This window comes from Nelumbo nucifera, chromosome 4, assembly GCF_055504915.1.
Source record: "Nelumbo nucifera cultivar China Antique chromosome 4, China Antique-T2T, whole genome shotgun sequence".
Lineage (NCBI taxonomy): Eukaryota > Viridiplantae > Streptophyta > Magnoliopsida > Proteales > Nelumbonaceae > Nelumbo > Nelumbo nucifera.
Genome location: NC_142652.1, coordinates 47,211,365 through 47,239,284, shown reverse-complemented (window position 1 = coordinate 47,239,284; position 27,920 = coordinate 47,211,365). Strand labels below are relative to the sequence as shown.

Here is a 27,920-nt window from a genome sequence, read left to right as displayed (position 1 = left end):
CAAGGCACCTCTTTTTTGATCTCTCATATTCCATAACAGTACACACACCGCTGCCTGACTATTGTGGAACATGAAAAGCATCAGACCTCTGTTCAACTTCCTCACCCCCATAACCCTCTCTTCCCCATTCTAACCCCACCCAATCTTCAACTTTCTCTACCTACTCTGCCAGCCAGGCTATCATACACCACCCTCAGTCTTTCTTGCAACTTACCAACCACCCTAACGTCAACATTCACCTCACCTCCATTTGCAGTCCAAAGGATCCCATACCATGTATATGGAGCAGATGTTGCATAAATATTCCTGCCTTGTAAAGTTGCATTGTAAGGAACTAAAAGGAAAACATTTTGTTAGATCCTTATTTGTCTATGTATTGCTTGTGGAGTCTCAGGGAAAAAGAATCAAAAGAATATTCCTTGTTTCAAGTGGATGTATTCTGGAGATATATATGGATGTGGCTTGGCTTCCTTAAAAGAAAGAAATGGGACTGCAGGAAACTATGTACTGATATTTGAAACATTACCCTAGAAGGGAAGATCACTAATCCAGAATTTGAAGATGTGGAGAGATCTTTCAGATTGAACTTTCGGTCTATCTTTTGATATTGTCAATGGTGGTTTTCAACTTTCTTTCTTCATTGGATTTGAATATTTACCTCCACACTCTATCTACCCTGATCTCTTTCTTTCTCAAAGAAAATTTTCCTTATTTACCATCCAAAAAAACAGAATTTGATCACCACAAAATCCTAGAATGCACTTGATTTCTGCTGCAGCATCAGAACACTCACAAATATATTATTGTTTTCCCTGGTATCAATCTTATTGCATTAGGCTTGTTTTGCTATTTGAAATGGACAGTTTTTCAATAAAAGTACACACCACTTCACCAAAGGCCAACAAATCCCAGATACTTTATAAGAGAAACAGAAAAGACACTTTCAAATCTGCTCACTCAACCAATAAAACATTATAATCTCAGAAAAGGGGGGAAAGGACTGATGAAGTAAAACTGGACTAATCACAAAATGCTTTGGCAAATGCAATAAAAAAGGAAAATGGAAACAATAGTCATTCACCAAGGAAGTTAGCAAGAATAAAAATTCAAACCCAAAAGTACATGACATATGTAAATAAGTACCAAATAAAGTATAAGGAGTCACAACCACATAGCACAAACTCTAAATATTAAAGATTTAAAGAAACCAAGATACCGTGGTGACAGACACAAGTACCTCAAAATAATGGGAATGGATAAGCTCAGTCAATATTTTCCTGAACCGCAAACTTAATGTCCCTGTAATATACTTTGAGGTGGAAAACAGGGTCGACTGAAGGAGACATAGGAAAAGATTTTCAATTATCAGACGTAGAAAGGATGGGACACGTCTTAGAAAAGCAGCACGAAATAAGAAGCCTTGAACTTTTGCTAGCCTATTACTCAGTGCAGTCCGCAGTGCCTGAAAAATGAACAGTAATGTAAAGCCTAAAGTCAGCACCCTCCCATCCATATACAAAAAACAACTTTCATACATTTCAGACAAAAGTCATACCACTATAGCCACTAAAGCTAAAAGGTCCCTTGCACCAATTTGACCCATGTGAGAGAGAAGGATTGCAGCCAGAACTTGAAGTGATTTCAATCCTCCTTTCTTTTGCCTAGTTTTCTTTACAATACCATCATTGCCATCTGCTTTATTTGTTTTCTCTTTAAAATTAACAGGTCCAACATAAACATCTAAAGAATCAGGACTTGTAAATCTTCTCTGCAGTCGTAGTTGCAGGTACACAGCTGTTCCACCAGCAACTATGATGCCTGTAGTCAGTGCCAAGGCTCTCCTGTTTGGCAATAAGAAGATTATAAGAACTCTACAATGTGCAGAAAGAGTTGGGGAGTGTGTACTGTACTTTGTCTCAAAAAATATATATTATCCATAATTGGAAAAAAAGACATTTAAATGAAATAGAATTTACATTCATCTAATTCAACTGGTAGAAGTAAAATGGTACCAACTGAACAAAATACAATCACATGACATATTCATATATTATCATCATTATCATAATTTTTTATAACTTCTCCCAACTATACGGAGTCGGCCACATGAATACTGTTTTACCATTCCTTTCTATTCATATATCTAAAAGCTATTCACATGGACATGGTTATAAGTGTCAGAAATTAACGAAGGTATGAAGTATTAAAAAGCCTGAGAAATAGGATTCAGGGACTCAGCAGGCATACTCTAACTTTTAAGTTTTTCTTTGAATAATACGTGTTTTATTTAATATAAAAATAGAATACTTGGTAGAAAAGAAAACAAATTAAATGGAGAAGCATAAATCAATGCAAACAACACTAAACAACTACAACAAATGATTGATTATTTAAGTTATCAAGTATTTCAAATTCAAATTGCATGCTCGTATTTCATCTCAAGACATCAAGGTTCTTTAGTCAGATATTAAGGATTCAACAAAAAAAAAAAAGTCCCACAATTGTTGGGTCAATATAGTCTCCATGCATGCCCAACAAATGTAAGACACCCATTTTGAACTGATCATGTAACATAATCCAAAAGGACAAGAAAAACAAATAGATAGTCAGTTCTCATATAAACAAGTATAAAGAATGAAAATTAAAACTTAGATTCATAACCATGTAACAACAAGACAAAAATCCTGATTAGTAGTCCAAGCTGCAAGAATTCCAAGGTGCATAGTAAAGAAAGTTAAAATATGGAAAACAAAGGACATTGCAGAAAAATAGAAGACATAAATATAAGGTATAGAGTATAAAATGCTAAAAGATTGGTTCCTTTCAAATTACAGTGAGAAAACTCCACAAATAATTTTTGTCGGTTTGGCTGATTGAGTAGGATAAGATATGGGTTGTACTTTGTACTTTCACCAAGTTGAAAATACTAGAGAAAAGTAAAATAAAATTAATCATGGCCTAAGAAAAGTTATCTAATTTAAGTGACCCAAAATGAAATAGAAGTTTGTCTCCATTAAGCATTTAGATCAATCATTAGAAAGCAAGATGCAAGACAGCAGAATAAGTGGCACTTCTAAGGCATTCATATAGAAAATGAACATTTGGTAGATGGAAGACCTGGCAGTACCTCCTTGAAGCTAGAAGACTTTTTCCATGCTCAGTTAACTGTAATAACTGTAGAGATGGCATGGTGTAAAGATGCCTCTTCCTAAAAATGCAAATATCAGTAAATAATGAAACTCCTCCTGGTTGATCTTGGTAGGAAGAAACCTAAATTTTTGAAATGTAGAAGTGCAATAGCAGTTCTGCACAGTCCATCCTACAGCAGAGTGACAAGAATAAGAAATTATGAATGAAATGTTTCCATGCATGAAGTGGAGATCTCCAGAAGCCATAAGGCAAAATATAAAAGTCCTATTATAATGTACTTTGTATAGTATTACTATCCAAAAGTTAATCTCCAGATTTCTCAATTGAAAGAAAATAACCGAATAGCAGACAAGGCAATTCAAGGTAGATAACTGGTGCAGCATACTAACATACTTATTTGTGAACTACATTAAAAGACAAATACACTTTGCTGCTAATCATCACAAACCAATCAGATATTACCAAATACTAATCAGTGACCAAGAACTTTTCTTTCACTCCCCCCCCCCCTATAAGTGACAAGATCAAAATAGGTTTATTGATTAAGCACCAGAGAGACAGCCCATTAGGCTAACATACATGAAACACATTCAATTGGAGGTACAATTGCCCCAGGATGGACATTCTCAAATACGATGCATCCCCACCACCACACCAAAAGACCATCAATGAGGAAGTTTGCCAATCTTGGATTAGGCAAGTTGTCCATTCCAAAGGCCAAGAACCTACACTCAGTCTTGTCAGACACAAACCAGATGTAGAAACTTTAGTCACTGGGTCACAGGTTGAACAGTTCAACTGTTTGCTCAATTATCCAATTCACTCAAATAAAAAATGCAAAAAAAGTAAAAAAGAAAAATATATATATATAATGGTTCCAGATTATGCTTAAAATCTAATTTACATCAAAATAAGCACAAAAGAAATATTAGAGGCTACAACACCTATTGATAATGTATTATATTTCACCAAATCAACATTTTTAAGTGCAGGAGAGGAATGAAACAGAAGATACAATTTTGAAATTTGCAATAGCTTACAATATGGATATAGTAAACATACATACTTAAAAAGAAGGATGAACTTTAATAAGATTAAAAGTAGATCAAAAGTAAGTCAAATAAAACTTTGCCATAGTAGGAATGTAATGATTGCAAAGTTATTTCAGGGGAAGCTTAACCACACAACAGAGATTAGTGGCGGTAGATGTGTGCATTGGGAAATGGAAATGAGAAATAGAGAAGAAAATAGATGTCCAAGGGAAGAAAAATAGAGAAGAAAAACTAGCATATTTTCGAGACAGGATGACAGCAGAAGGAAAATGCAATTTAGATGGGAAGATTAATAGTATGTGGCTTGAAATGGCTAACTGCATAAATAAAGTAGCAAAGGACCTTTTAGGAGAATCAGTAGGGAAATGGCAAATGCTAAAGAAACTTGGCATGGAAAAAACGAGGTAGAAAGTATAACCAGATGAAAACAAACATGTTATAATGATTAGCAAAAGATTAAAAATAGTTAAAACTTAGAAAAATATAAAACAATAAGAAAAGAAAGTGAAAAAGAATGTAACTAAAGATGGAAAAGCTATTTTGAATGTAACTAAAGGCGGAGATTTAAACCATGTTAGATGTATTAAAGAGGAAAATCAAAGAGTCTTGGTAATAGATGAGAAAATCAAGTAGTAAAGATGGAAAAGCTATTTTGAAAGATAATTAATAAACATGTGGAGGGTGCTAACGGGGGAGAGATTAGTACTCTAATAGTGTTAAAATGTACCTTCATAAAATAAAAAATTGTGAAACTGAAGGAGGTGCTAAATAAGATGAAGAAGGGAAAAGTGTTAAGACCAAATGAGATTCCACTGGAAGTGTGTAAAGGTATGAAGAGGTAGGTTTATTATGACTAACTAAACTATTTAATAAGATCATGAATGAAACTGACTAATGTTATTGATGATTTAACTTAACATACTCCCTACCTACTTCATGTCCATGTTTCCTATGCCATCTAAAATTGCAAAGAAACTTGAGAAGATGCAGAGAGATTTTCTCTGGAGAGGGTGGGAAGAAGAGAAGATGCACCTTGTGAATTGGGATCAAGTTTGTCTTCCTAAGGGAGAGGGTGGTTTAGGTCTTAGAAGATTAAAGGTGGTTAATTCGGCTTTATTGAGTAAATGATGTTGGAGATTTGCCACTGAAAGATCTTCTTGGTGGAGGTCCCTAATTGCAACAAAATTTGGTGTGGATTGGGATAATTGGAAGCCTCAGGATCCATACCCAACATGGGGTTGTTTGGTTTTGAAAGGGATTCTAAAATCTCTTCCTGTGATGTATGAGGGAGTGAGGTTTAAGGTGGGAAGTGGGAATAGGCTAAAATTCTGGAAAGATCCCTGGTGCATGGACAGACCTTTAGCTGAGGCGTTTCACCTTCTATTCCAATGTACAGTTAATCAAGAAATATCAGTGGCAGAGTCTTATGTGATTTCTAACAACTCAGTGATCTGGAATCCTCAGTTCAGAAGAGAGTTATTTGATTGGGAAATAGAAGGTGTGATGCAGATTCTGCAGATTTTACATGAGCAGACGATAGACATTGCAGGTGAAGATGAATGGAGCGGGTCCTGGAGTAAGGGTGGCTGTTTCTCAGTCAAATCCCTTGCTTTGAAGCTTAGTAGTACAGGGGTTACTGAGTTCCCCTACCAGCAAGTATGGAAGTCTTGTGCTCCCTCGAAGTCTATATTCCTTGTTTGGACTATGGTGCTGAACAAATGTCTCTCAAGACTCAACCTGGACAGAAGGGGTATTCAGCTCCCTTCTCTGATGTGTGGGTTGTGTGGCTTATTGCCTGAGTCCACAGACCACCTGTGCTTACATTGTCCTATTTCTTCGAGAGCCTAGTACCATTTCATAGGTGCAGCTGGTCTTAATTGGATCATGCCAAATTCAATGAAAGACCTGATGCTTTGCTGGAATCTCCAAGGTTTGAAGAAAAAAGGAGGTTTAATTTGGAGAACTATTCCTGCGGCAGTAATGTGGGTAATTTGGACTGAAAGGAATAGAAGAATCTTCAGCAACAAAGCTAAGAGCACTGAGGAGATAGTGCAGCAGGCAGTCAGCAAGCTGATTTCATGGGTGTCTATTACACCTGATTTTAAAGAGCTGAATGTTCCTGAATTATTTAGGTCGATATCCATTTGGGATCTGTAGCATGTCCTGTAATCTGAGCAGCTGCTTGTGGCTTGCTCTTCTATTGTACTGAGTTCCTTCTGATTCAATAAATTTATTACTTTGCCTTTCAAAAAAAAATTAACTATACATACTCAAGAGGAGGTCCTATGGTGCTTGTTGTTTACTAATGATATTGTAGTGAAGGATTACATGCAAATTTGCTTTTTTTTATAAGTAAATTCAATTTCATTAAAAGACCAATAAATACATCAATACAAGCACGACATGAAGGAATGCAAGATGCAACTCTCAAATTGAAAAATAAATAAATAAAAACATTACAATGCCCAATATAACAGACCCTATTGATCCCTTGCTTAACTAGAGAATCATCCATCCCATTAGCCAACCTCCTCTCCCATCGTACCCTCACACTCATATTTCTAGTTAGCCACTTAAACATCTTAGCTTCATCCCTATACACCCATATAACAATCTCTGGCTTCCAATAGCCATCCCACCACTAGCTTGGAGTCTCCTTCAACAATCAATTTGGTCATGTTCAATTCCTTAACTATCTGCAGGCCTTGGATTACTGTAGAAAATTCAACCGTAGTCAAGTCCCTCACACCCACTGTTCCCAAAAACAGTACAATAATATGATCATCTTTATTTCTAAACACCCCTCCTATTCCTGAGGAGCCTAGATTAACAAGGATGCTCCCACCAAAGTTTAAGTTTAGTTTATGGACAAAACAATAAGAAGTAAACTAGAATATATGCAATGTAAGACACCAACACATGTTTAGGCTAAGGCACAAGGCACACCAGACACATGCCTTTTTAAAGGGGCTGCACCTAGGTCTAGGTGAGGCACAGGTCTTGGAATGTGTCTCGCCTCTGTGCACCTAGGTGTACCTAAGGCATGCCTCTTAAATTGTTGGGGTACATAAGGATAGGACACCAAGAGATAACTCAATGTGACCTTTTTCCAATGCCTTGGCTCCACAATTCATGACAAGGGAGAAATTGAGGAGGATCTCACCCGTAGAATTAGAGCATGATGGGCAAAATGGGAGGGATTCATCCAGAGTCCTATGCGATAGGTGAATAACATATATATTAAAAGGAGCATTCTATAAAACAATTGCAAGCAATGCAATGCTGTATGGAGCAAAGTGTTGGGAAACCAAGAAACATGTCCAAAAACATGTGTGGCAAAATGGATGTGCTGAGATGGATGAGTGGAAAAACTAGAAATGATAAGATCAAATATGAAGTTGTAAGGGTGTAGAGGATTGATTGGCACAGTGAGGATCTCTGCTAGAAGGATGGTAAAATGGCCACAAATGGGTGGTCGGAGAAAGTAGAGAAAGGGGATCTGAGGGGAGAAGCAGGAATATAGAGTTTCTCGAGGCAGGAACAGTTGTAACTTCTCAAGGTCTCATGAGAATGGTGTTTGTGTGTGTGTCCTCTACCTCTAGGAGGCCACCCTATTCATAGATTTTTCCTACAAGCCTTTCCTCTTTTAGTCCTTTTTTCCTTTTCTTCTAGAAGGTTGTTTTTAAAGGATTAGAGCCATAGTTTTCAAGGCACCAAGGCAAGGCTAGGCGACCATAGGGCGCCCAGGCGCCTAGGCGCCTAGCCCTCACCTAGGCGATGGAATTTAAAACTATAGCTTGCCGATGGATTTCTACCTCTTTTGAACTAGTTTTTTTGGTTTTATGTATTCTGCACTTACTTTTGTGCTTGTATTTCTTGCAGTGTTGCTTAAGTAGGCAAAACAATATATTAGAGTTGCAACTTACAAGTTAGAAGTTAGAACTTGAAAGAAGTGAAGGGGGCAGAGCCCCTATTTTAGATCAACAATACATAGGGAACAAATACTAAAATAAAAGAAGAAAAAGAAAAAGAAAAGTAGGGGACGGAGCCCCTGTTCTAGACCCAAAAAATCTGGTGAAAAAATATTAAAACAAGAGAAGAAATATGAAGAAAAAAAGAAGGGACGGAGCCCCTGCTTCAGAAACCAATGATGAGAACAAAAAAAAAAAAAAGCTGAAAAAATGGAAGAAATGAAGAACAAAAGAAGGGAGCGGAGCCCCTGTTCTAGACCCAGAAAAGCTGGTGAAAAAATACTAAAATAAAAGATGAATATGGAGAATAAAAGAAGGGGCGGAGCCCCAGTTCCGCCCCTGTTTCAGACACCAATAATGAGAAAAAAAAAGCTGAAAACATGCAGGAAATTTAAGAACAAAAGAAGGAGGCGGAGCCCCTGTTTTAGTCCAATAAAATGATTCAAAAAACTTGGAGAAAAGACACAAAAAGGAAGAGGAGAAAATGGGGTATAACCACTGTTTTAAACAAGGAAACAGATAACAAAACTAAGAAGAAGAAGAAAAAGAAAACTGATTAACTCACCTTGACTTTAGAGAACTGTGTGGGAACGATGGAGGCTGTTGTTCACTCATCTTCCTCAGTTCGATACTTCGATTCTATTGTCAATGTGAAACCCTCGAAGATTAATTTTGCTTTTATTTTCCTCAAAACAAAAGCATGATAACATGTATTAGGTTCTATTATAAAAACTAAAACAACCAATAAAATATTAATAGAAATCACTATATTCTATTTCAGGGATGAACCGAAAGAAGCGTAGCTCTTAGGCATTAAAATTGTAGTCAATATTAACACAACTCCATAAGGATAACACAAAATTTGGGCCAAACACAAACAACACTATGGACATAACAGCTCAATCCAAAAATTGTCAATTCACCCAGTGGAGTGTTCCCCAAAGATTTAAATCAAGTTTTCCTTCCTTTCTCATACAGCAGATTTTCAATGTAATTTTGGTAAGAGTAGCAAATATGACCCAACATCTCCGATAAATGTTACTAAAATAAGAAACGGCTGCTAAATTTATAAATCTTCAGAAATAGCTTAAAGAAAAAAAAAAACAAAAAAAAAGTGAAATCACCAGCCTCAATTAAATTTGAGAATTTAAGATCCCTATTGACAACCAACGGAATAACCTGAAAGGGATAGAGATAGAACCCTAGATAACTTCAGTACCTCTTCTTATCAATGACAGGGAAGAGAAAGAGGGCGTTATATCGAGACATGAGACCGTACCAGATGCCGACGGTCAGTGTTCTTCAACACCTACCACTTTAAATACGATAAATATCTGAAACACCTTACGCCGGTCCTGAGACTGAGAGCTCTTCAAATGTCTTCAACCCCGAAATACGGGAGATCGTCTGCGTTTGGAGTCGAAGTAGAATGCGTTTTAAACTCACTAAACTACTCGGGACCCGTGCAATGCATGGATTTGTTTACTAACTTTTATTACGAATTATTTGGTAGGCAAGCAAATCTCTTAAAATGCCTCTATGTTTCAGTACGATATTCTCAAATAGAAGCTTTCTGAAAACGTCGCGTCACTTAGTAACAAGCTGCCTTGTAGCGAGCTATCCCGTAGCAAGCTGCTTTGAAGCGAGCTCCTAAGGATACTTCGAGGTGATTTCTCCTGAGGTTGCCTTCGGGGCAGTTCTCCTGCCTAAGTATCGGAGCGAGCTGGTTATCCTAGCTCGCGAGTTGGGATAGACTTGTCTTGGAGTATTCCCTTTCAGTACACTAGAGTTCTCGAGCTCGCGCTGTAGCGACCTCATTCTGTGGCGACCTATCCTGCGAGCTCGTTACTCAGTCACAACCAGGCTGTTATGCTTAGCTGTTGCTTATGTTGAGTCACGTCCGCATATCGTCTTCTTAGGAAGTCGAGTAAAATCACCCTCCACCAGATATAAATGAAACGCAATATTTAAAAATAAATTGGAAATTAAACTAATTCCATATCTAGATGGTAGGTAGGTCAATAATCTAACATTCCGAGTCAAAATGGGTCAATCTACGATGTAATAACTAAGTAACGAATATTTTACATATATATACATGATTTTATTAACTATCCGTATCAAATTGATCAAAACACGATGTTATTATTAAATAATAAAATACATAAAATTTTATAAAATATAAAAATTTGTCGATAATTTTGGGTATATTCTATAATATTACATATTCATCATACAAAAAGTGTGATTAACGATAATTATTTTTCATGTCAAATGGTTCAATAATTTAATTAGCTAGGTCATCGTAGGCAAGTGGTTTCATAAATATGCAATCAGATTATAACAAAATTGAATCAAGGTATATTCAAATCTGATATGATCCAAATATTTGACCGGATCTCATAAATATTGATTCGAATCCGAATTCAATCAAGATGTCAAATATTCAAATTTGATACGATCCAATTTAATTAAAAAACAATAAATTATTAAAATAAAATGAAAATATAACAGTTGAAATAAAAAAAAAAAAAACAAAAAATATAAGTTGTTTTCAACTATTCCCATCATTAAAAAGTTTACAAATTTGCAATATAAAAAACATATTTATAAATAAATAATAAAAAACATGTATATTATATATAAATAATTAATTTGACAACAATATTAAAAACTAATGTTCAGACAAAATATTGGAATTGCATTTCCTCTTGGTAAATAAGTAATTTTTAATATCTCATAAATTAAATAATAAAAAGCATAAATATATAGTTTTTTATAAATTTTATAAAAAAATTTGAACATGCATTAATATTATATATTCTTCATATTAAACAAAAATATTTTTGAAAAATGGTAATTATTGTTAGTAAAGATAAAATGGCTAAAATACAAATAAAAAAATGAATTAATGTCTTAATCATAGTCCATTTTCCTGGTCAAATAGGTTAGCGGCACAATCGGTAAGGTCATTTGGTTCTTGATTATCATCATCATCATCATCATTTGATACTACCACGTGCAAAAATAAATGCGAAAATATGAATTACTTTTATTGATGATGAAAATGGAATACAATATTTAAAATCATCCAAAAAAGGAAAAAATGGTTTTTCCATCTAAGTGGCGGGTTAGTGGTTCAACTATCCATGTCAAATGGATAAACACATAATTTTATTATCACATAATAAAATACATAAAATTATAGAAAATATAAAAATTTGTAGATAATTTTGGGTACATTCTATAATATTATTTATTCATCATATAAAAAAAATGTGATTAATGATAATTATTTTCATTAATAGTATAAATGGGATAAAAAATAAAGATAATTAATGTCTAACACGTGACCCCACTAACCATGTCAAATGGTTCAATGATTTAATTAGCTAGATCATTGTAGACAAGTGATTTGGTAAAGATGCACATAGATCGGGTCGGATTTGAATTGTGGTATATTTGAATTCGATTCAATCCAAAGATCTTATCATATCTCATAAAATATTGATTCGAATCTCAATCCGATCAAGATGTTGGATATTTGAATCTGATAAGATCCAATTTAATTTTAAATAATAATAAATTTTAAAAGGAAAAGAATATATACTAGTTTAAATAAAGAAAAACAAAAAATATAAGTATTTTTTTGAACTATTTTCATCATATAAGAAACTTACAAAAATGCAATATAAATAACATATTTATAAATAAATAATAAATAATATATATAATTGATTTGAACATAATATTTAAGACCAATATTCAAACAATATATTAGAATCGCATTTTCTCTTGGTAAATACGTAATTTTTATTATCTCATAAATTAAATAATAAAAAATAAAAATATTTAAATTTTTATAAATTTTATATAAATTTTTGAGCATGCATTAACATTATATATTCTTCATATTAAACAAAAATATGTTTGAAAAATAAGAATTATTGTTAGTAAAGATATAAATGATTAAAATACAGATAAAAAAAATGAATTAATGTCTTAATCATAGTATATTTTCCTTATTAAATAGGCTAATGGTTCAACGAATAAAGTCATTTGGTTGCTGACTATTATCATCTTCATCATTTGATATTGCCACATGCAATGCATGTACACTTTTACTAGTTAAGTAAAAAGGAGATAATTTGGTGAGAGAACTTAGGCTCTAGGCTCTATAATAAAAACCACTTTGGGGATATTAGAAAAAAAAAAGAAGAAGCTATTTTTGTAAGTATAATATGTATAAGATCCTAAATTACTATCCATGGACGCCAGTTCATCGAGCTCTTAACATATGCATTAGAGAACATTTATAGATTCTCCAATAATTCCTCGAGTCCATGGTTCAAGCAAAGTCCTTTCTAATCGCGTAAAGGTGTTAGGATTTATTTTTCCTATCTCTCCACGTGGCCTTTCCAATTGGCCTCTTTTGATGCCATCATGCCTCCATAATTTGCATCCCTCAATTTAGATCAAACCCCCCTATCACCTAACTACTAAAAGTTATTATCGTGAGGTTGTGTGGATGGAAAATAAAATTTGTGTAGCCTATACCCATGAAAAATATATTTGAATGACACCAAAGAAAAACAGAGATAAAGAGAACATTTCAGATTTTTGTGGTTCAGCTTATTATCTACATCCACGAGTGAAGGAGCAGAAAACCACTATGTAGTCAGCAATGGAGGAGAAATACAAAGTTGAGCACTCACAACCTCGTTAATTGAAATTCGTAAGCCCCAAAAACACCATATGTCTCACACTTATCTTATAAGACAAAGACTAACCATACAAGAGAGAAAACCCGCAAAATACATAAGTTTTCGTATCGGTTTGGACTTACAAATAGCGGCCCAAGCCCTATGCTTCCACCACAAATCACTATGAAAATGTTAATTTCGGATTTTTTCTCAAATTAATTCAGAGCGAATTATTAAAGCCGGTTGACACAAAGGATTCAAGGCACAAACATAAACAAATTGGAATTGGATTGCTTAATACAAATAATGGGTGTCTTCTTAGGAGAGCAATTAATTAATTAGATTCTCAACAAATGATATTCTTTGGACTTATTTCAACATCCTTCTATCGCAATCAACTTTCTTTTTCTTGTGCTTTTAATTGTTCAAGGTCTGAATCTACTACTTAGAAATTGTTTGTACATCCCCATCCATAGAGCACTTCTATTATGTATTGCAAAGATCTCCCGAGAAGGGAGATATTATGGATGTACAATTGTAATGTCTTGTGGGTAGAGATGTTGGATCTAGCAAATCCAAGACACAGGATGGGATGGGAAAAATGTGGGATGCGGGATCCTAAAAATAAGAACATGGGGTCCAATCAATGCCCATGGTTTTCAAAACTGGACTAGATCGGATGGTCGGATCGGAAAACTGGGAACCTATCAGGTGATTGGTCCTATTTTTCGCCAAAACTGGATTTTGGCAAAAAAACGTTAATTTGATCAGCAAACCATTTGACCTGGGTAGTCGAACTGTTTGGACTGTTCAATGGATTGATCGTTTTTATTTATTTTATTTTATTTTTTGTCACAATGAATCGATCGTTTGGTTCAAATGATTGGACTGTTCAACCCAAGAATCGAACCTTGATCGGTTCGTTCCCCGAGTTGATTTTTAAAACCTTGATGTGACATCACTGAGAAAGTTGAGGACGTCTCTAGGAAAAATTATTGAACCTTGTCAAATAAAAAGCTACTTCATATCTATGGGCACTTTTTTGGCGTTTTTGAGTGACGGTAAGACCACACTCATTTTCTACTTGTTTTAGGGATTCTGTTTACCCTTTTTTTCGAGAAAGATATTTCCTTATCCGTGCAAGATGAATGCTCAAAAACTCTAGATCAAATTTTATCCAAAAATACTTATATTTACACCTTTTTTTTTAATCGATTTGACAAAAATACCCCTTAAATTTACAAAATTACGAAATTACGCCTTTACCCTGATATAAAATCAATCCGAGTTATTTTATGAGGGGGCGACTGTTCACCTTGATGTCTTCCAACCTCTCGAAGATATCAACCGAGCAACCTAGCAGCGACAACCCTCTCCACCTCCGTCCAACTAGGTTCCTCACTTTCTCATTTTTCTCTCTTATCTCTCTCCCGAAGTACGAAATACCCACAATTCGTGTTCTCCATTTGGCGGAGATACAGAGCACCGTTCACATTCGTTTCAAAGCTCTCAACCGAGCAACCCAACGGTGGCTCCTTTTTCCCCAACATCTTGTCACTCTCTCATTTCTCTCTCCCTCTCTTTCATTATCTCTCTCTCCATTAACACGAAGGCACTGTTAATCTTAAAACTCTCGACAACGAACAGAGCGGCGGCAAGCTTCTCCTCGAATTAACAAATTAGCTCCCGGACTCCTTTCTTGAACGTGGCTCATTCGGCACGGGTTGTCTGACTCCAGCTCATCGAATTCACTTCAACAGGTGCAGCTTCTTCTTCCATAGCAAATAAAAAATCGATGGCAAATTTTAACGGTCTCGCCACATATTGTCTTTAATGCCTACCCAAATTTCTTTATATTATTTTTTGAACTTTAATTTATTATTTTGATTTTTCTCGGTTTGTATATTGATATGTGGTGATGTGTAATGGTTTGGCCTTTAGTAGATTGATGCTGGATTGTTTCATGATGTGTATCTTGATAGCTCTCTCGTAATCTCTGTCTTTATAAAAAAACCATCGTACAAAGGTGGAATTTAATTAACATAGCGGATGGCAGCTTTTAGTTTTTAGTTGGGTATTCTCATGGTCTTCATCCTTTTCTTTCTTTCTTCCTTGTAATACACATTCAAGTAGCTAGGTGTTTCCTTTTTCTTTCATTTTTTTTTTCTTTTCCGGATGCCCCTTTTTTATCTTATTTTACTTCTTTTCCATTATAAATCAATTGTAATCAGTTTGTGTTAGAGTTGATTACTAGAACCGCTTGCCATGTTAAATAACAATCAAAATTACAATTTCTCAATGGCTAAAAACGTATACTAGTAATTAATTAATGATTCTCTTTTATTTTGTTTTCTTGTTATCAAACAATACTTAGGATCTTTTTGGTACTAATTAATGCTCTTCATTGTTGTCATAAACAGGGAATACTCATCATATTCAATTAATTCATTTCTATTTGCTTAGGTGAATCTTCTCATGTTATTTAACAATCCTCTTTCGTTAGTTAATGATTATGATCTCAGATTAGATTTTTAAGTAATTCTTCATTCATGTCAACTACTCAGATTAGATTTATTTTTTTAGACTAATGACTCACTTTCTTCTTAAATTATTAAATAATTATCATTTTGTTTCTTTTCTCTCCTTCGTCAATTATCAAAGCGTTTTTCTTAGGTTGTTGAATAACTTTTTGTTTGTTTAGGGATTACCTCTTTTGAGCTTTACTTGCATTTACTCATAGAACCCCTATGTGGACCCCACCTATCGAATCCCTCTCTCATTCAAGTCTTAGCTGGACCGGTTGGACCGTTACCTTAAGTTTAGAGTCTCTACTTGGACCAAAATGATTTTATGTATAAATAACCCGGGAGGCCCATCACTCCCAATTTACATTAATGATGGGTGGCGACTCCAAATCAGCCCCAAGTGAGTCGTTTTCCGACACTCACAATGGAGGAGTGTAGATTTAACTAGAGCTGCAAGTCGGGCCGGGTTGAGGCCAACCCTAGCCCAACCTTAAGTTCTAAAACCCCAACCCTAACTAGGGCTGCAAGTCGGGGCTGGTTAGGTCGGGTTGAGGCCAACCCTAAGATCTAAACCCCAACCCTAACCCTAACCCAACCCGACCAACCCAACCCTAACCCTAACCCTAACTAAATTCCTTCAACCCTAACCCTAACCCAACCCAACCCAAAGTCAATTTCGCTTCTTCCCATCCCTTAAAACTTCATAGAATTTCTCGATTTTAGATCTTAACTCAACTTTCACCACATCTATTAACCCTATGTTTCATTAGTATTTGTTTGTTAACGTTTTTTTTTTTTTTTTGTTCTTTTGATACAAAATTCAGAAAAAACAAGTGTTAGAAATGACTATACTTTATTATGAGTTATGACTTCTGATAAAACATAAAAGTTTCAAAAAACATAAAATAAACATTTTCAAAAAACATAAAATAATGTTATTAAGGTTTTAGTCTTTCTGATTAGGATTAAGTGAAGTGATTATCTTAAAAGAAATACATGATACTATGTGGTGGGGGCTCTAAACAAATCAATGTATGCTATATATTACATATAACATATATTTATATATAGGGGTGCAACTTGGGTGGGCCTAGCCCGGGCCTGAACCAGCCCAACCTGGAATTTTACACGGGCTGAGCTAGGGGTGATCATTTCAGCTTGGCTCAGCCCGCACAAGCCCGACTCGGAAATTTTGGTTTTGGGCCTAGGTTTTGTGTTCAGGCCTGGCCCGGGCCCGTGCCCACATAAGGGCCGTAAATTTTAGGGCCGGGCTTGGGCTTAATACTTCAAGCCCGGCCCGGCCCACATATATTTAAACTTACACATTTTGTGTATAATGTATACATATGTATACATGTTATTTTACATTATATTATATATTTTATATATAAATATTATAACATGATCTGTATAATTTATATTATATGTAATATTTTATATTATATAATGTCTAAAATAAGTTTATATGCATGTTATGTCATTTAATATATAGATATGTAATGTTTTATATATGAGTGACATTGGCCGGGAATCAGGCCTGGCCCGGCCTGGGCCCATATAGACCTGGGCTAGGGCTTATGTTTTAGGCCTGGAACCCCGGGCCGGGCCGGGCCTGGGCCTAAGCTATAGCCCTTATCATAAGTGCAAAGCCCAGCCCGGCCCATGATCACCCCTAGTTCGCTTGGATTTTTGGTCCTCGAGCTGGGCTCGGGCTCAAGAAGTTGGGATTTTTAATTTTCCGGGACGGGCTTGGGCCTAGCCCTTAAGTAGCCCGAGCCCGGCCCAATTTTATACATTTATACATATATATGTGTATATATGTAGATGTTACATTTAATGGGTTCATGGAATTCATTCATTCACTCATTCCTTTTCCTTTTTATTTCTTTTTTCCCCTATCCTTCCTCTTGGCTCTTGGTTGGATGTTGTTTAGACAGAAGTGTAAAGCACTGATAAATTGATATGGATAAGTTTTGTTTCTTTTTGAACTATTTAGGCTGCATATTTTGGATTTTGGCTTCACTATGTTTGTATTTTCTCAGTATTATATTCTGATTCCGGAAACTTTTTTTAACCTAGTTTCGTTGCATTGATTTCTTAGCTCTTTGTCTTGTTTCGAAATGGGGAAACTGGGGAAAAAGGCAAGAAAGTTTGCGAAGAAGAATCTTCAGTCTGTACTGAGAAGGAAGAGGAAATTAAAATCCATATTCAATAGGAAAAGTTCTTCAAGTAAGTATTCCAAGCATGTGTACTAGTTTTGTTTTTCTTGGTGATTTGATTAGTGATTACCTCTCTTTTTCATTTACTTGTTTTCTCAATCCTTGTTTTTTTTTTTTTTTTTTTTTCAGTAACAAAGGATCAGAGAAGTTTATTACATACTTGCAAAACTCTACTTTCATCTTTACTGGTTTATAAGTTCCTCGTTTTTTTTTTTGAGAATAGGTAGGTAATTTTTAAGGATCATTGAAGCTGTTTTTTTTTGGAAAGTAAAATAAAAAGAAGAATCCATAAGGAAGGTATCACCCAAGAGATAACATGACTGCTGACTTAGAACCTCCACCAACTACAAGACTTAAAAACAAAAAGGAATGATAACACCTCTAGGATCAAAAAAGCGGACAGCTTCACAATTGATATGACTGTGACACGAGTATCAGCAAACCTAGCGGAACTAGGGCCCTAATCTTCCCCTTCGAACACCTCCTCTTGACTGTTGACATCTTCATTCCACCTCCAACCTCCATTTTCCTTTTTCTTCAGAGCTTCTTCTCTCATCTTCCTCTCAAATTCTTCGAAGGATTTCCTAGCAAATTCCTCGCCACCCTAGAAAAGCAGACCCAGGCTTTTGCCGATCTCTACATCTTTTTAGTCGCTTCCTCCAAGGAGATACTTCTTAATTTCGTCACCTTCCTCTCAATGTTTTTATCACAATCTCTTACAGTGAAATCAGGCTTGTTCTCTATTGCTTTCCCCCCTCTGTCAAGTCCCCAATTGCTTATCTGAGTTAGAAACAACCCAAAAATCTTTACCAGTAGCATCACCGATTGTCCTCTTTGTAAGATTGCTGCCCCTTCTCTTATAAGCCTTCTTGAAATTCTTGGTAGGTCCAGTCCTGACCAAACCACATTTCAGCCAAGAGAAAATTTTGGTAACGTGAACAGTTCCGCATGTTTTTTTGGACTTCACTGAATTGGCCACATCTAAAATATTCTTAGCCTCCCCCCTCCTACCCAAATCTACACCTATCTTTCCAATCACCACCTCCTCGAAGTAACGATGGTCAACCATTGTGCTCTCGGTTAGTGATAGGATACAACGACTCTCACCTACAGTTCCATTACCTTCAAGGCCAACAACACAATTACCTCCTAAATCGGCATCAGCATAACCTCTTACATCCACCTCCTCCAGTCCTCCTTCAAAACATTCTCAGCTTCTATAACACACTCAATCGCATCACTCAAGCCAGTGTTCTAAAAGCGTAAGGGCCAATTTGCTACTGAGGCGCAAGGCAAGGCACATGCCTTTTTGAAGCAAGGCGAAAAATTACAAAAACAAATATGCCAAAAAATCCAAAAAAATTAAAAAAAAATGCCAAAATTTTTAAAAAATATTAAACATAATGTTAATAAAAAATATAAACATAAATTTTAAAATAAATTTTTTAAAAAAACTATTATCTAAAACTAAAATACATAAACATAACATGTAAAGCGTATTCAAATGAAGGAAAAAAAACTAAAAAAAAAAACATTGAGCGCTTGGTTTTTAGTATTGATATGCCCCTGCCAATACATTGGGGCGTATCGATACTTTGAACCTTGTTTGTACCACACCCCTCGAAGTGTGCCTGGTCTGAGGTGCAAGGCACATCAAGCGCACGCCAAGGCGCACCAGGCATGCACCTTTTGAAAGGGGTGCACCTAGGACCTGAGCGAGGCGGATACCCTAAAATGTACCTCGCTTGTGCACCTAGGGACGCCTTTTGTTACAGACTGTATAATTAAAATAGGAAGATGTTACAGACTGTATAATTAAAATAGGAAGTAAATACTAGGGAGATAAGATTTACCTTGATTGTAGGACTGATTTGTAGGAATTTGATTAGTCTTCTTTCCTAATATATTCTTTCCTAACATAGAATTTGTAACTTGTATATATACATACGAGATTGATGAATAATATAACAAATTCTTCTTCTTCCTCTACTTACTCTTGTTTTACATGGTATCAGAGCATCTAGTCTCTGCCAGCCCTTTTGTTTTTTTAAGTAAACAGTAGGTAGAGGAAAATTTCTGGGTGTTTCGGGTCACCTCCTTGGAGCAGTCAGAGCATCTAGTCTCTGCAAAGTCCGGCAATCAGCAGCCCTGCGCATGTGTCTCACGCACCACCTGAAGATTCTGCCACAGTCACGCGCCGGCACGTGGTGGCGCATCTGTCGTCGGAAAATTTTTTCGGTCGTTGTCTTTTGGCTCACCTCGTCCTGTATAGCACATATTTGTGCTTTGTTACGTGCATATCCATTCCGGTGTTTTCAACAGGTGTGCTCTGTTGATTTTCGGTGTTCAAAATATTCTGTTTATTTGAATTTTGAGATTAAAGCAGACAAGAAATCAGTAGTTATGTCGGATGTTATTCCAGTGATGTCAAAAATAACTGAGCATAAGCTTAAAGGCTCTAATTATCTGGATTGAAGTAAAACTGTTCAACTATATTTGTTGAGTATTGCTATGGATAACCATTTGACTGATGACCCTCCTAATGATGACTCGAGAAAGTCTTGGTTGAGGGAGGATGTCTGTTTGTTCTTGCAGATACGCAACTCCATTGAAAGTGAGGTGGTTGGTTTAGTCACTCACTGTGGATTTGTTAAGGAATTAATAAACTATCTAGAGTTCTTGTACTCCGGAAAGGGGAATATTTCCCGCATTTATGATGTGTGCAAAGCCTTTTACAGGGCGGACAAAGGCGATAGATCTCTCACAAGCTATTTCATGGATTTCAAGAAAACATATGAAGAACTTAATATGTTGCTTCCGTTTAGTACTGATGTGACTGTTCAACAAACTCAGCGAGAAAAGATGGCTGTTATGAGTTTTTTAGCTGGCCTACCTTCTGAATTTGAGACTGCTAAATCTCATATTCTTTCCAAATCAGAGATCTCTTCTCTACAAGATGCTTTCAGTAGGGTCCTTCTTACAGAATGTTCTCCACCTGTTCAGCCTAGTAGTGCCCTTGTCAGCCGCAATAATACATCTGAATCAAGGAGACAACAATACAGGAGTGGTAGTGGTAGGTCAAGTAACTATGACAGGAATACTAATACTCGTGGACAGGAGTTAGGAGAGATAGTGTGTCATTACTGTCATAAGCCAGGACATATGAAGCGGGATTGCAGGAAGTTGCAGAATAAGAAAACTCAGTCAGCCCATATTGCACCCACCACGGATACTTCTGAGAAGTCTGTTATGATATTTGCAGATGAATATGCCAAATTTGCTCAGTACCAAGAATCATTGAAACCTCAATCTACTCCTGTTACTGCCATCGTCGAGTCAGGTAAACCTAATACATGTCTTGTTTCCTCCTCTTCAAAATGGGTCATTGATTCTGGAGCTACAGATCATATGACAGGTAATTCAAGTCTGTTTTCTACCTTTCAGTCACATAAATCTACCTCTCCTGTTACTTTAGCAGATGGGTCAACATCTTGTGTTATTGGGTCTGGCACAATTAGTTCAACACCATCACTTCCTTTGTCATATGTTCTTAGTTTACCTCGGTTATCATTTAATTTAATTTCTGTTAGCAAACTCACTCGTACCCTTAATTGTTGTGTCTCATTTTTTCCTGATTATTGTTTATTTCAGGATCTTACGACAAAGAAGATTATTGGTAAGGGACATGAGTCTGGAGGTCTCTACATCCTTGATACACAAGTTCCAAGATCCATAGCCTAATCTGGAGTTGTAACCCCTTTTGAAGCACATTGTCGGTTGGGCCATCCCTCTGTCCATGTGTTAAAGCAAATTTGTCCTCAATTTCAGAATTTGTCGTCATTAAATTGCGAGTCTTGTCAGTTTTCTAAGCATCATCGTCTTAGTTCGAGTCCTAGAGTCAATAAACGAGCTAATGCTCCTTTTGAATTAGTCCATTCAGATGTTTGGGGTCCGTGTCCAGTTGAGTCCAAAACTAGGTTTAAGTATTTTGTTACTTTTGTTGATGATTACTCTCGTATGACATGGTTATATTTAATGAAAAATCGTTCTGAGGTGTTTTCTCATTTTTCTGCTTTCTGTGCTGAAGTTAAAACTCAATTTAATGTTTCTGTACAAATATTGAGAAGTGATAATGCTAAGGAGTACTTGTCAAAATCCTTTCAAACTTACATGCTTCAGCATGGCATTCTTCATCAAACTTCTTGTGTAGATACACCATCTCAAAATGGGGTTGCTGAACGGAAAAATAGACACCTTCTTGAAACTGCAAGAGCTTTGTTATTTCAAATGAAGGTTCCTAAACCTTTCTGGGCTGATGCAGTTTCCACAGCATGTTTTTTGATTAACCGTATGTCTTCACCTGTCCTTCAGGGTAAGACTCCTTATCATGTTTTGTTTCCAAATAAAACACTGTTTCCTATTAAGCCTAGGGTATTTGGGTGTACATGCTTTGTTCGGGATGTTCGTCCTCAAGTTACCAAACTAGATCCAAAATCTTTGAAGTGTGTTTTTCTTGGGTATTCTCATGTTCAAAAAGGGTATAGATGTTATTGTCCTACTCTTCCCAGATATCTTGTGTCAGGTGATGTTAATTTCCTAGAAGATACACCTTTCTTTCCATTTACTCCTCATTCAAGTCAAGGGGAGGATGATGATTTGTTAATCTATACTGTCACATCATTTGGTTCACATCCTATTGAATCTGCTCCTGCCAAGCCTAAGCCACCTACAGTACAGGTTTATTCTCGACGACCAACCCCTCCGGATCCATGTCCTACACCAGCTCCTTCGTCGGCAGATCCAGTCTCAACTGATCCTGTTCCTTCATCATCAAAACCAGTCTCTAATGATGATCTTCCTATTGCTCTTCGTAAAGGTAAGCGTAAGTGTACTTATCCAGTATCTTCATTTGTGTCTTCTAATCATTTGTCGTCTTCTTCTTGTTCTTTTATTGCATCTCTTGATTCTATCTCTGTTCCTAAGACTGTTAACGAAGCACTTTCTCACCCTGGATGGCGTAATGCTATGATTGAGGAGATGAATACTTTAGAGGACAATGGTACTTGGACCTTGGTAAATTTACCTGCAAATAAGAAGGCTATTGGGTGTAAATGGGTGTTTACAGTTAAAGTCAATCCTGATGGGTCCATTGCCCGATTGAAAGCCCATCTTGTTGCTAAAGGATATGCTCAGACTTATGGAGTGGATTTATCTGATACCTTTTCTCTTGTTGCTAAACTTACTTCTGTCAGGTTGTTTATTTTCTATGACAGCTACTTATAATTGGCCCCTTCATCAGTTAGAGATCAAGAATGCTTTTCTTCATGGGGATCTTCAAGAAGTTTATATGGAGCAACCGCCTGGCTTTGTTGCTCAGGGGAGTATGGGAAAGTTTGCTATTTTCATAAGTCTCTGTACGGGTTGAAGCAGAGTCCTCGCGCTTGGTTTGGAAAGTTTAGTCAGGCAGTCGAGAATTTTGGTATGAAGAAGAGTAAGTCTGATCATTCTGTTTTCTTCAAGCACTCTGTTGTCAGCATCATTTTGTTAGTTGTGTATGTGGATGATATTGTCATTACAGGGAGTGATACTACAGGGATCTCATCCCTTAAATCCTTTCTCCACACTCAGTTTCATACCAAAGATTTGGGAATGTTGAAATACTTCTTGGGTGTTGAGGTAACAAGAAGCAAGAAGGGAATATTCTTATCTCAAAGGAAATATGTACTTGACTTGTTGTCTGAGACGGGAAAGTTGGGAACTAAACCATGTAGCACTCCAATGGTTCCTAACTTGCAGCTCACAAAAGATGGTGAATTATTTGAAGATGTTGAGAGATATAGAAGATTGGTTGGAAAGTTGAATTATCTTACTGTAACTCGTCCAGATATTGCGTATTCAATTAGTGTGGTGAGTCAGCACATGTCCTCTCCAACAGTTAATCACTAGACAGCTGTAGAACAAATTTTGTGCTACTTAAAAGGAGCACCTGGGCGAGGAATTTTGTATGGCAATCATGGTCATACTAGAATTGAATGTTTTTCAGATGATGACTAGGCAGGATCCAAGGAAGATCGAAGGTCTACTTCAGGCTATTGTGTATTTGTTGGAGGGAATCTAGTTTCATGGAAAAGCAAGAAGCAAAATGTTGTCTCACGTTCGAGTGCAGAATCGGAATATAGAGCTATGGCCAAGTCTGTGTGAAATAATGTGGATATATCAACTTATGACTGAAGTAGGTCTTAAAACTTCAGTACCAGCCAAGTTGTGGTGTGATAACCAAGCTGCTCTTCACATTGCATCTAATCCTGTTTTTCATGAACGAACTAAGCATATCGAGATTGCCATTTTGTTTGTGAAAAGATTCAGCAAGGTTTGATTTCCACAGGTTATGTGAAAACAAGAGAACTGGGAGATATCTTCACGAAGGCTCTTAATGGGGTTAGGGTTGATTATCTTTGTAACAAGTTGGGCATGATTAATATCTATGCTCCAGCTTGAGGGGGAGTGTTACAGACTGTATAATTAAAATAGGAAGATGTTATAGACTGTATAATTAAAATAGGAAGTAAATACTAGGGAGATATGATGTTACAGACTGTATAACTAAAATAGGAAGTAAATACTAGGGAGATATGATTTACCTTGGTTGTAGGACTGATTTGTAGGAATTTGATTAGTCTTCTTTCCTAATATATTCTTTCCTAACATAGAATTTGTAACTTGTATATATACATACGAAATTGATGAATAATATAACAAATTCTTCTTCTTCCTCTGTTTACTCTTGTTTTACACCTTTCAAATCACTGACTCAGACCGACCTTCATTGTAGGGTTAAAATCCAAAGGCAACTTACCATCGAGCGCCTTTTACGCCGCAGCTTCCACAACCTCCATAGGGTCGCCCTTTTTCCAAACACCGCCAACAAGATCTTCCACGCTTATGTTAGGACTTCGCTCCGCATTACAATAATCAGAAACCTTGGCAAGATTCACATTACTCTTCTTCTTCCACTGTATCACCCCTCTTGCCACTTATTCAAAGCTTATCCCAATGTTTTAAAAGCACAAGGCGCAAGGGGAAATTTGTGCCTGAGGTGTTCCTTATACGAAGCTTATCCCAGTGTTTTAAAAGTGCAAGGCACAAGTGGAAATTTGCGCCCGAGGTGCAAGGCACAAGGCGAGGCACATGCCTTTTTGAAGCAAGGTGTAAAAATACAAAAGGAAATGCTAAAAATAAAAAGAAATGTTAAAAATTCAAAAAATGCCAAAGATTCAAAAAATATGCAAAAAAAATCAAGAAATATTAAACATAATATTAATAAAAAATATAAAGTTAAATTTTAAAATAAATGTTTTAAAAAACCTATTATCTAAAATTAAAATACATAAACATAACATGTAAAGCATATCCAAATGAAAATTTAAAAATAAAATCAAACATGTAAAAACTTTTAAGCAGGTAAAACCCACAATCTCTTTTTTCCTCAATGTAAAACATATTACATTGCACCAAGTGTGCACCCTTTGAAAGGGCTGAAAATAGGACCTAGGTGAGGCACATACCCTAAAATGTGCCTCACTTGTGCTCCTAGGCACACTTGCACCGTGCCTTTTAAATCATTGGCTTATCCTCCACCTGAATTAATTGAACCCTTCCTACTACCAACCTTTGAACATTTGAACTTCACTACATGCTTTCTATTGATCTTTAACTTGAGCAGGACGAAATTCTTCCTTTTGCCACTCCATTCTCATCGGAAGACACCCATTCTATGCACAATGAAAGAGACCTTTCAACTCCCTCATCAGACCCTTTTTCTTTTTCCTCTTGGTCTGCAACATGTCCCTCATCCATTATCCTTCATGAGTCATTAATAGTTAATAAATCGCGTGTGTAGCTAGCCCTTGCCTTTTCTTTCGATTGGGCTTCACTTCTTCACCCTTTCTCAGAACCTTCCCCAACTTTCCCCTCTTTACCTTCTAAAGTTTCAAGAGCCAAAAACACTCAAGTCGACCCAGCTATCATCATTTAATTCTTTTTATTCCCAGATCACCCTTGTCTTCAACCTCCTGCCTTTCCTCTGCTACTAGCCTCTTCAGCTTCTTGTTTGAACCATCCAAAGACTAAGAACCACCCCCCCCCCTCCTTCCTAGAGAAAAAATCACCCCACCAACCACCAGGGTGCATTCCTTCTACCACCACTCTTAAGTCAAAGAATTCGCCATCAAATATCACAGCAGCAAAGAAACTGGAACAAGATGAATTTCCTTCACATCAATTAAAATCCACGCACAAACTAAGTTCTTCCACTCAATGGTTCTTGAATCTACAAACCTGAACTTCATGCGTACGTCCTCAACATCTCTAAATGTTTGGAAGCACCAAGCATGTATAGGAATTTTTTTTTGAGAAAAGCTAACCAAGATTCATTGATAAAAAAGAGGTACATGGGAAGATGTACAAAGCAGGGGAAGAACCCCTATAAATTACAAAGGAGGAAGCTTGTCACTATAAAGTTACTGTATGATTGTATTCCCTTGGAATCCAAACTAACTTTACATTTAGGCAGTCCAAATAGTCACTGGCCTCTTCAAGATAGTGACTTAATCTCCAAGGCCCTCCCTCCTTGTCTCTTAAGAACATCTTTGGCATTCCCATGTACCTCTTTTTTTGAGAAAAGTCACTATAGGAATGCCAAAGACGTTTATCCAGACAAAGATCGACAACCCCATGTTCCTCAGTGATCCAACTAGGGGGTTCCATCTCCCCAACATTAAATCTGGAAAACTAATTTTGTTCACGATCAGGGATGTCAAGAGCTTATTTCTCACTGCTGAAGGTGAAAAGAAAGAACCCTGCGTTAAGTCTCCTCAGCAATTATCTAACAGCTGGTTCAGAATTAACAAAAACTTCCTCTAGAATTAACAAAACACCCAACCAGCAATTATCTAACAGCTTTAAGTCTACCAAAACTTCCTCCAGTCGAGCTAACGAGAACCTCTTTCATTCTAACCTAGAAACAGAGCATCCTCTATTTCTAGCTTGGGTAATCCAGGGTTCTGGAATGGGGGGCGCTCTGAGAAATGAGATTGGAGAAGCTGTTCTGCTCTACCTGGGTCTGTTCGGATTCAGAGATTCTGTTAGGGCAGAGTTATTAGCTGCTGTACGAGGGGTGGTGCATTACAATTGGGGGTAGAGCAGCTAACCATTGAAGGGGATTCAAAGGTGGGGCGGGTTGGTTGAAAAACCCGAAGGATACTATATGGTGCTACAAAAATGAAATTAAGAAATTCAATTGGCTGATATATTAGCCAAGCAAGGGGTAAACAGGGAAGCACTGTTTTGGGCCCATCTGTGATTCTTTCAATTTATTCCTAGCTAATTTGTAACTTGTAAGCTATAGGGAGAGGCTGCAGCTCGCACCTTTCCATGGGATGTCGCATGAAATTACAATTCTAAATCAGGTTCTGAATTAATAAAATTTCACTATTACTTAACAAAACAAAAGGAGACTTGCTGGAAGTTGCACCCTCATCTCTTTCCAGCTCAATTCAAGAACAAGACTGGGAATGCAAATGTAGCAGCAATAACTGAAGGTGACAAGAGATCAACTATGAAGCAGTTAGCAACGACGAAAGCAGAGGTTGGGAAGTATTGTCAGCTAATAAATCACTTGGAGACTGCAACGACAGCTTCCAAAATTATTTATAGAATATAAATTTGTCAACTCTTCATTGTGAGTCATGTCAACTTTCAAAGCATTGTACCTGTTATTCCTTATGTAATAAAAGATTTCAATTTCCTTTTAGCGTTATGCATTTTTCTTGAAATGGGTGGTTACAGATATTTTATAATACTTGTGGATGATTTTTCCAACTAATCATGGATTTATTTGCTTTATGAGGTTCCTAAAGTTGTGCAACAGTTTCATGAGTTTATCCTTGGTTTTGTTCCATGGTTTCATGAGTTTATACCAACACACTTATTTGTGAACTACATTAAAAGAAAATTACACTTTTATGACTTAACTTCCCTATTCCTTCTAGCCAGAAGGCAAAATATAACAGCCCCTATTATAGTGTACTTTGTTTAGTATTACTATCCAAAAGCTAAGATCCAGTTTTCTCAATTGAAAGAAAATAACCAAATATCAGACAAGGTGATTCAAGGCAGATAACTAAGGCAGTATAAAACATACTTATTTGTGAACTACATTAAAAGACAAATACACTTTGCTGCTACTCATCCCAAACCAATCAGATATTACCAAATACTAATCAGTGACCAGAACTTAGCA

The 27,920-nt window shown here is 36.4% G+C and overlaps 1 protein-coding gene across 12 annotated transcripts in view; it reads right to left on the bottom strand.

The window, feature by feature from the left end:
- The window catches only part of ABCD1 (peroxisomal ABC transporter 1), a 76,484-nt gene extending 66,812 nt beyond the window's left edge, over positions 1-9,672 (bottom strand). For 3 of the 12 annotated variants that reach the window (XR_016085602.1, XM_088903531.1, XM_088903535.1), the window contains exons 1-5: positions 9,393-9,672; positions 8,739-8,848; positions 3,128-3,319; positions 1,556-1,841; positions 1,238-1,462 (exon numbers count right to left, since the gene is read on the bottom strand). Coding sequence is in view for 11 of the 12 variants with exons in the window: in XM_088903531.1 (XP_088759657.1) it covers positions 1,238-1,462; positions 1,556-1,841; positions 3,128-3,189 (573 nt within the window). In the remaining variant the exon portion in view is untranslated. Of the gene's footprint in view, positions 1-1,237; positions 1,463-1,555; positions 1,842-3,117; positions 3,320-8,738; positions 8,860-9,392 lie in introns of all 12 variants that reach the window. The other 9 variants (XM_088903539.1, XM_088903536.1, XM_088903532.1 and 6 more) reach the window with 9 other exon arrangements.
- Positions 9,673-27,920: the final 18,248 nt, after the last annotated feature.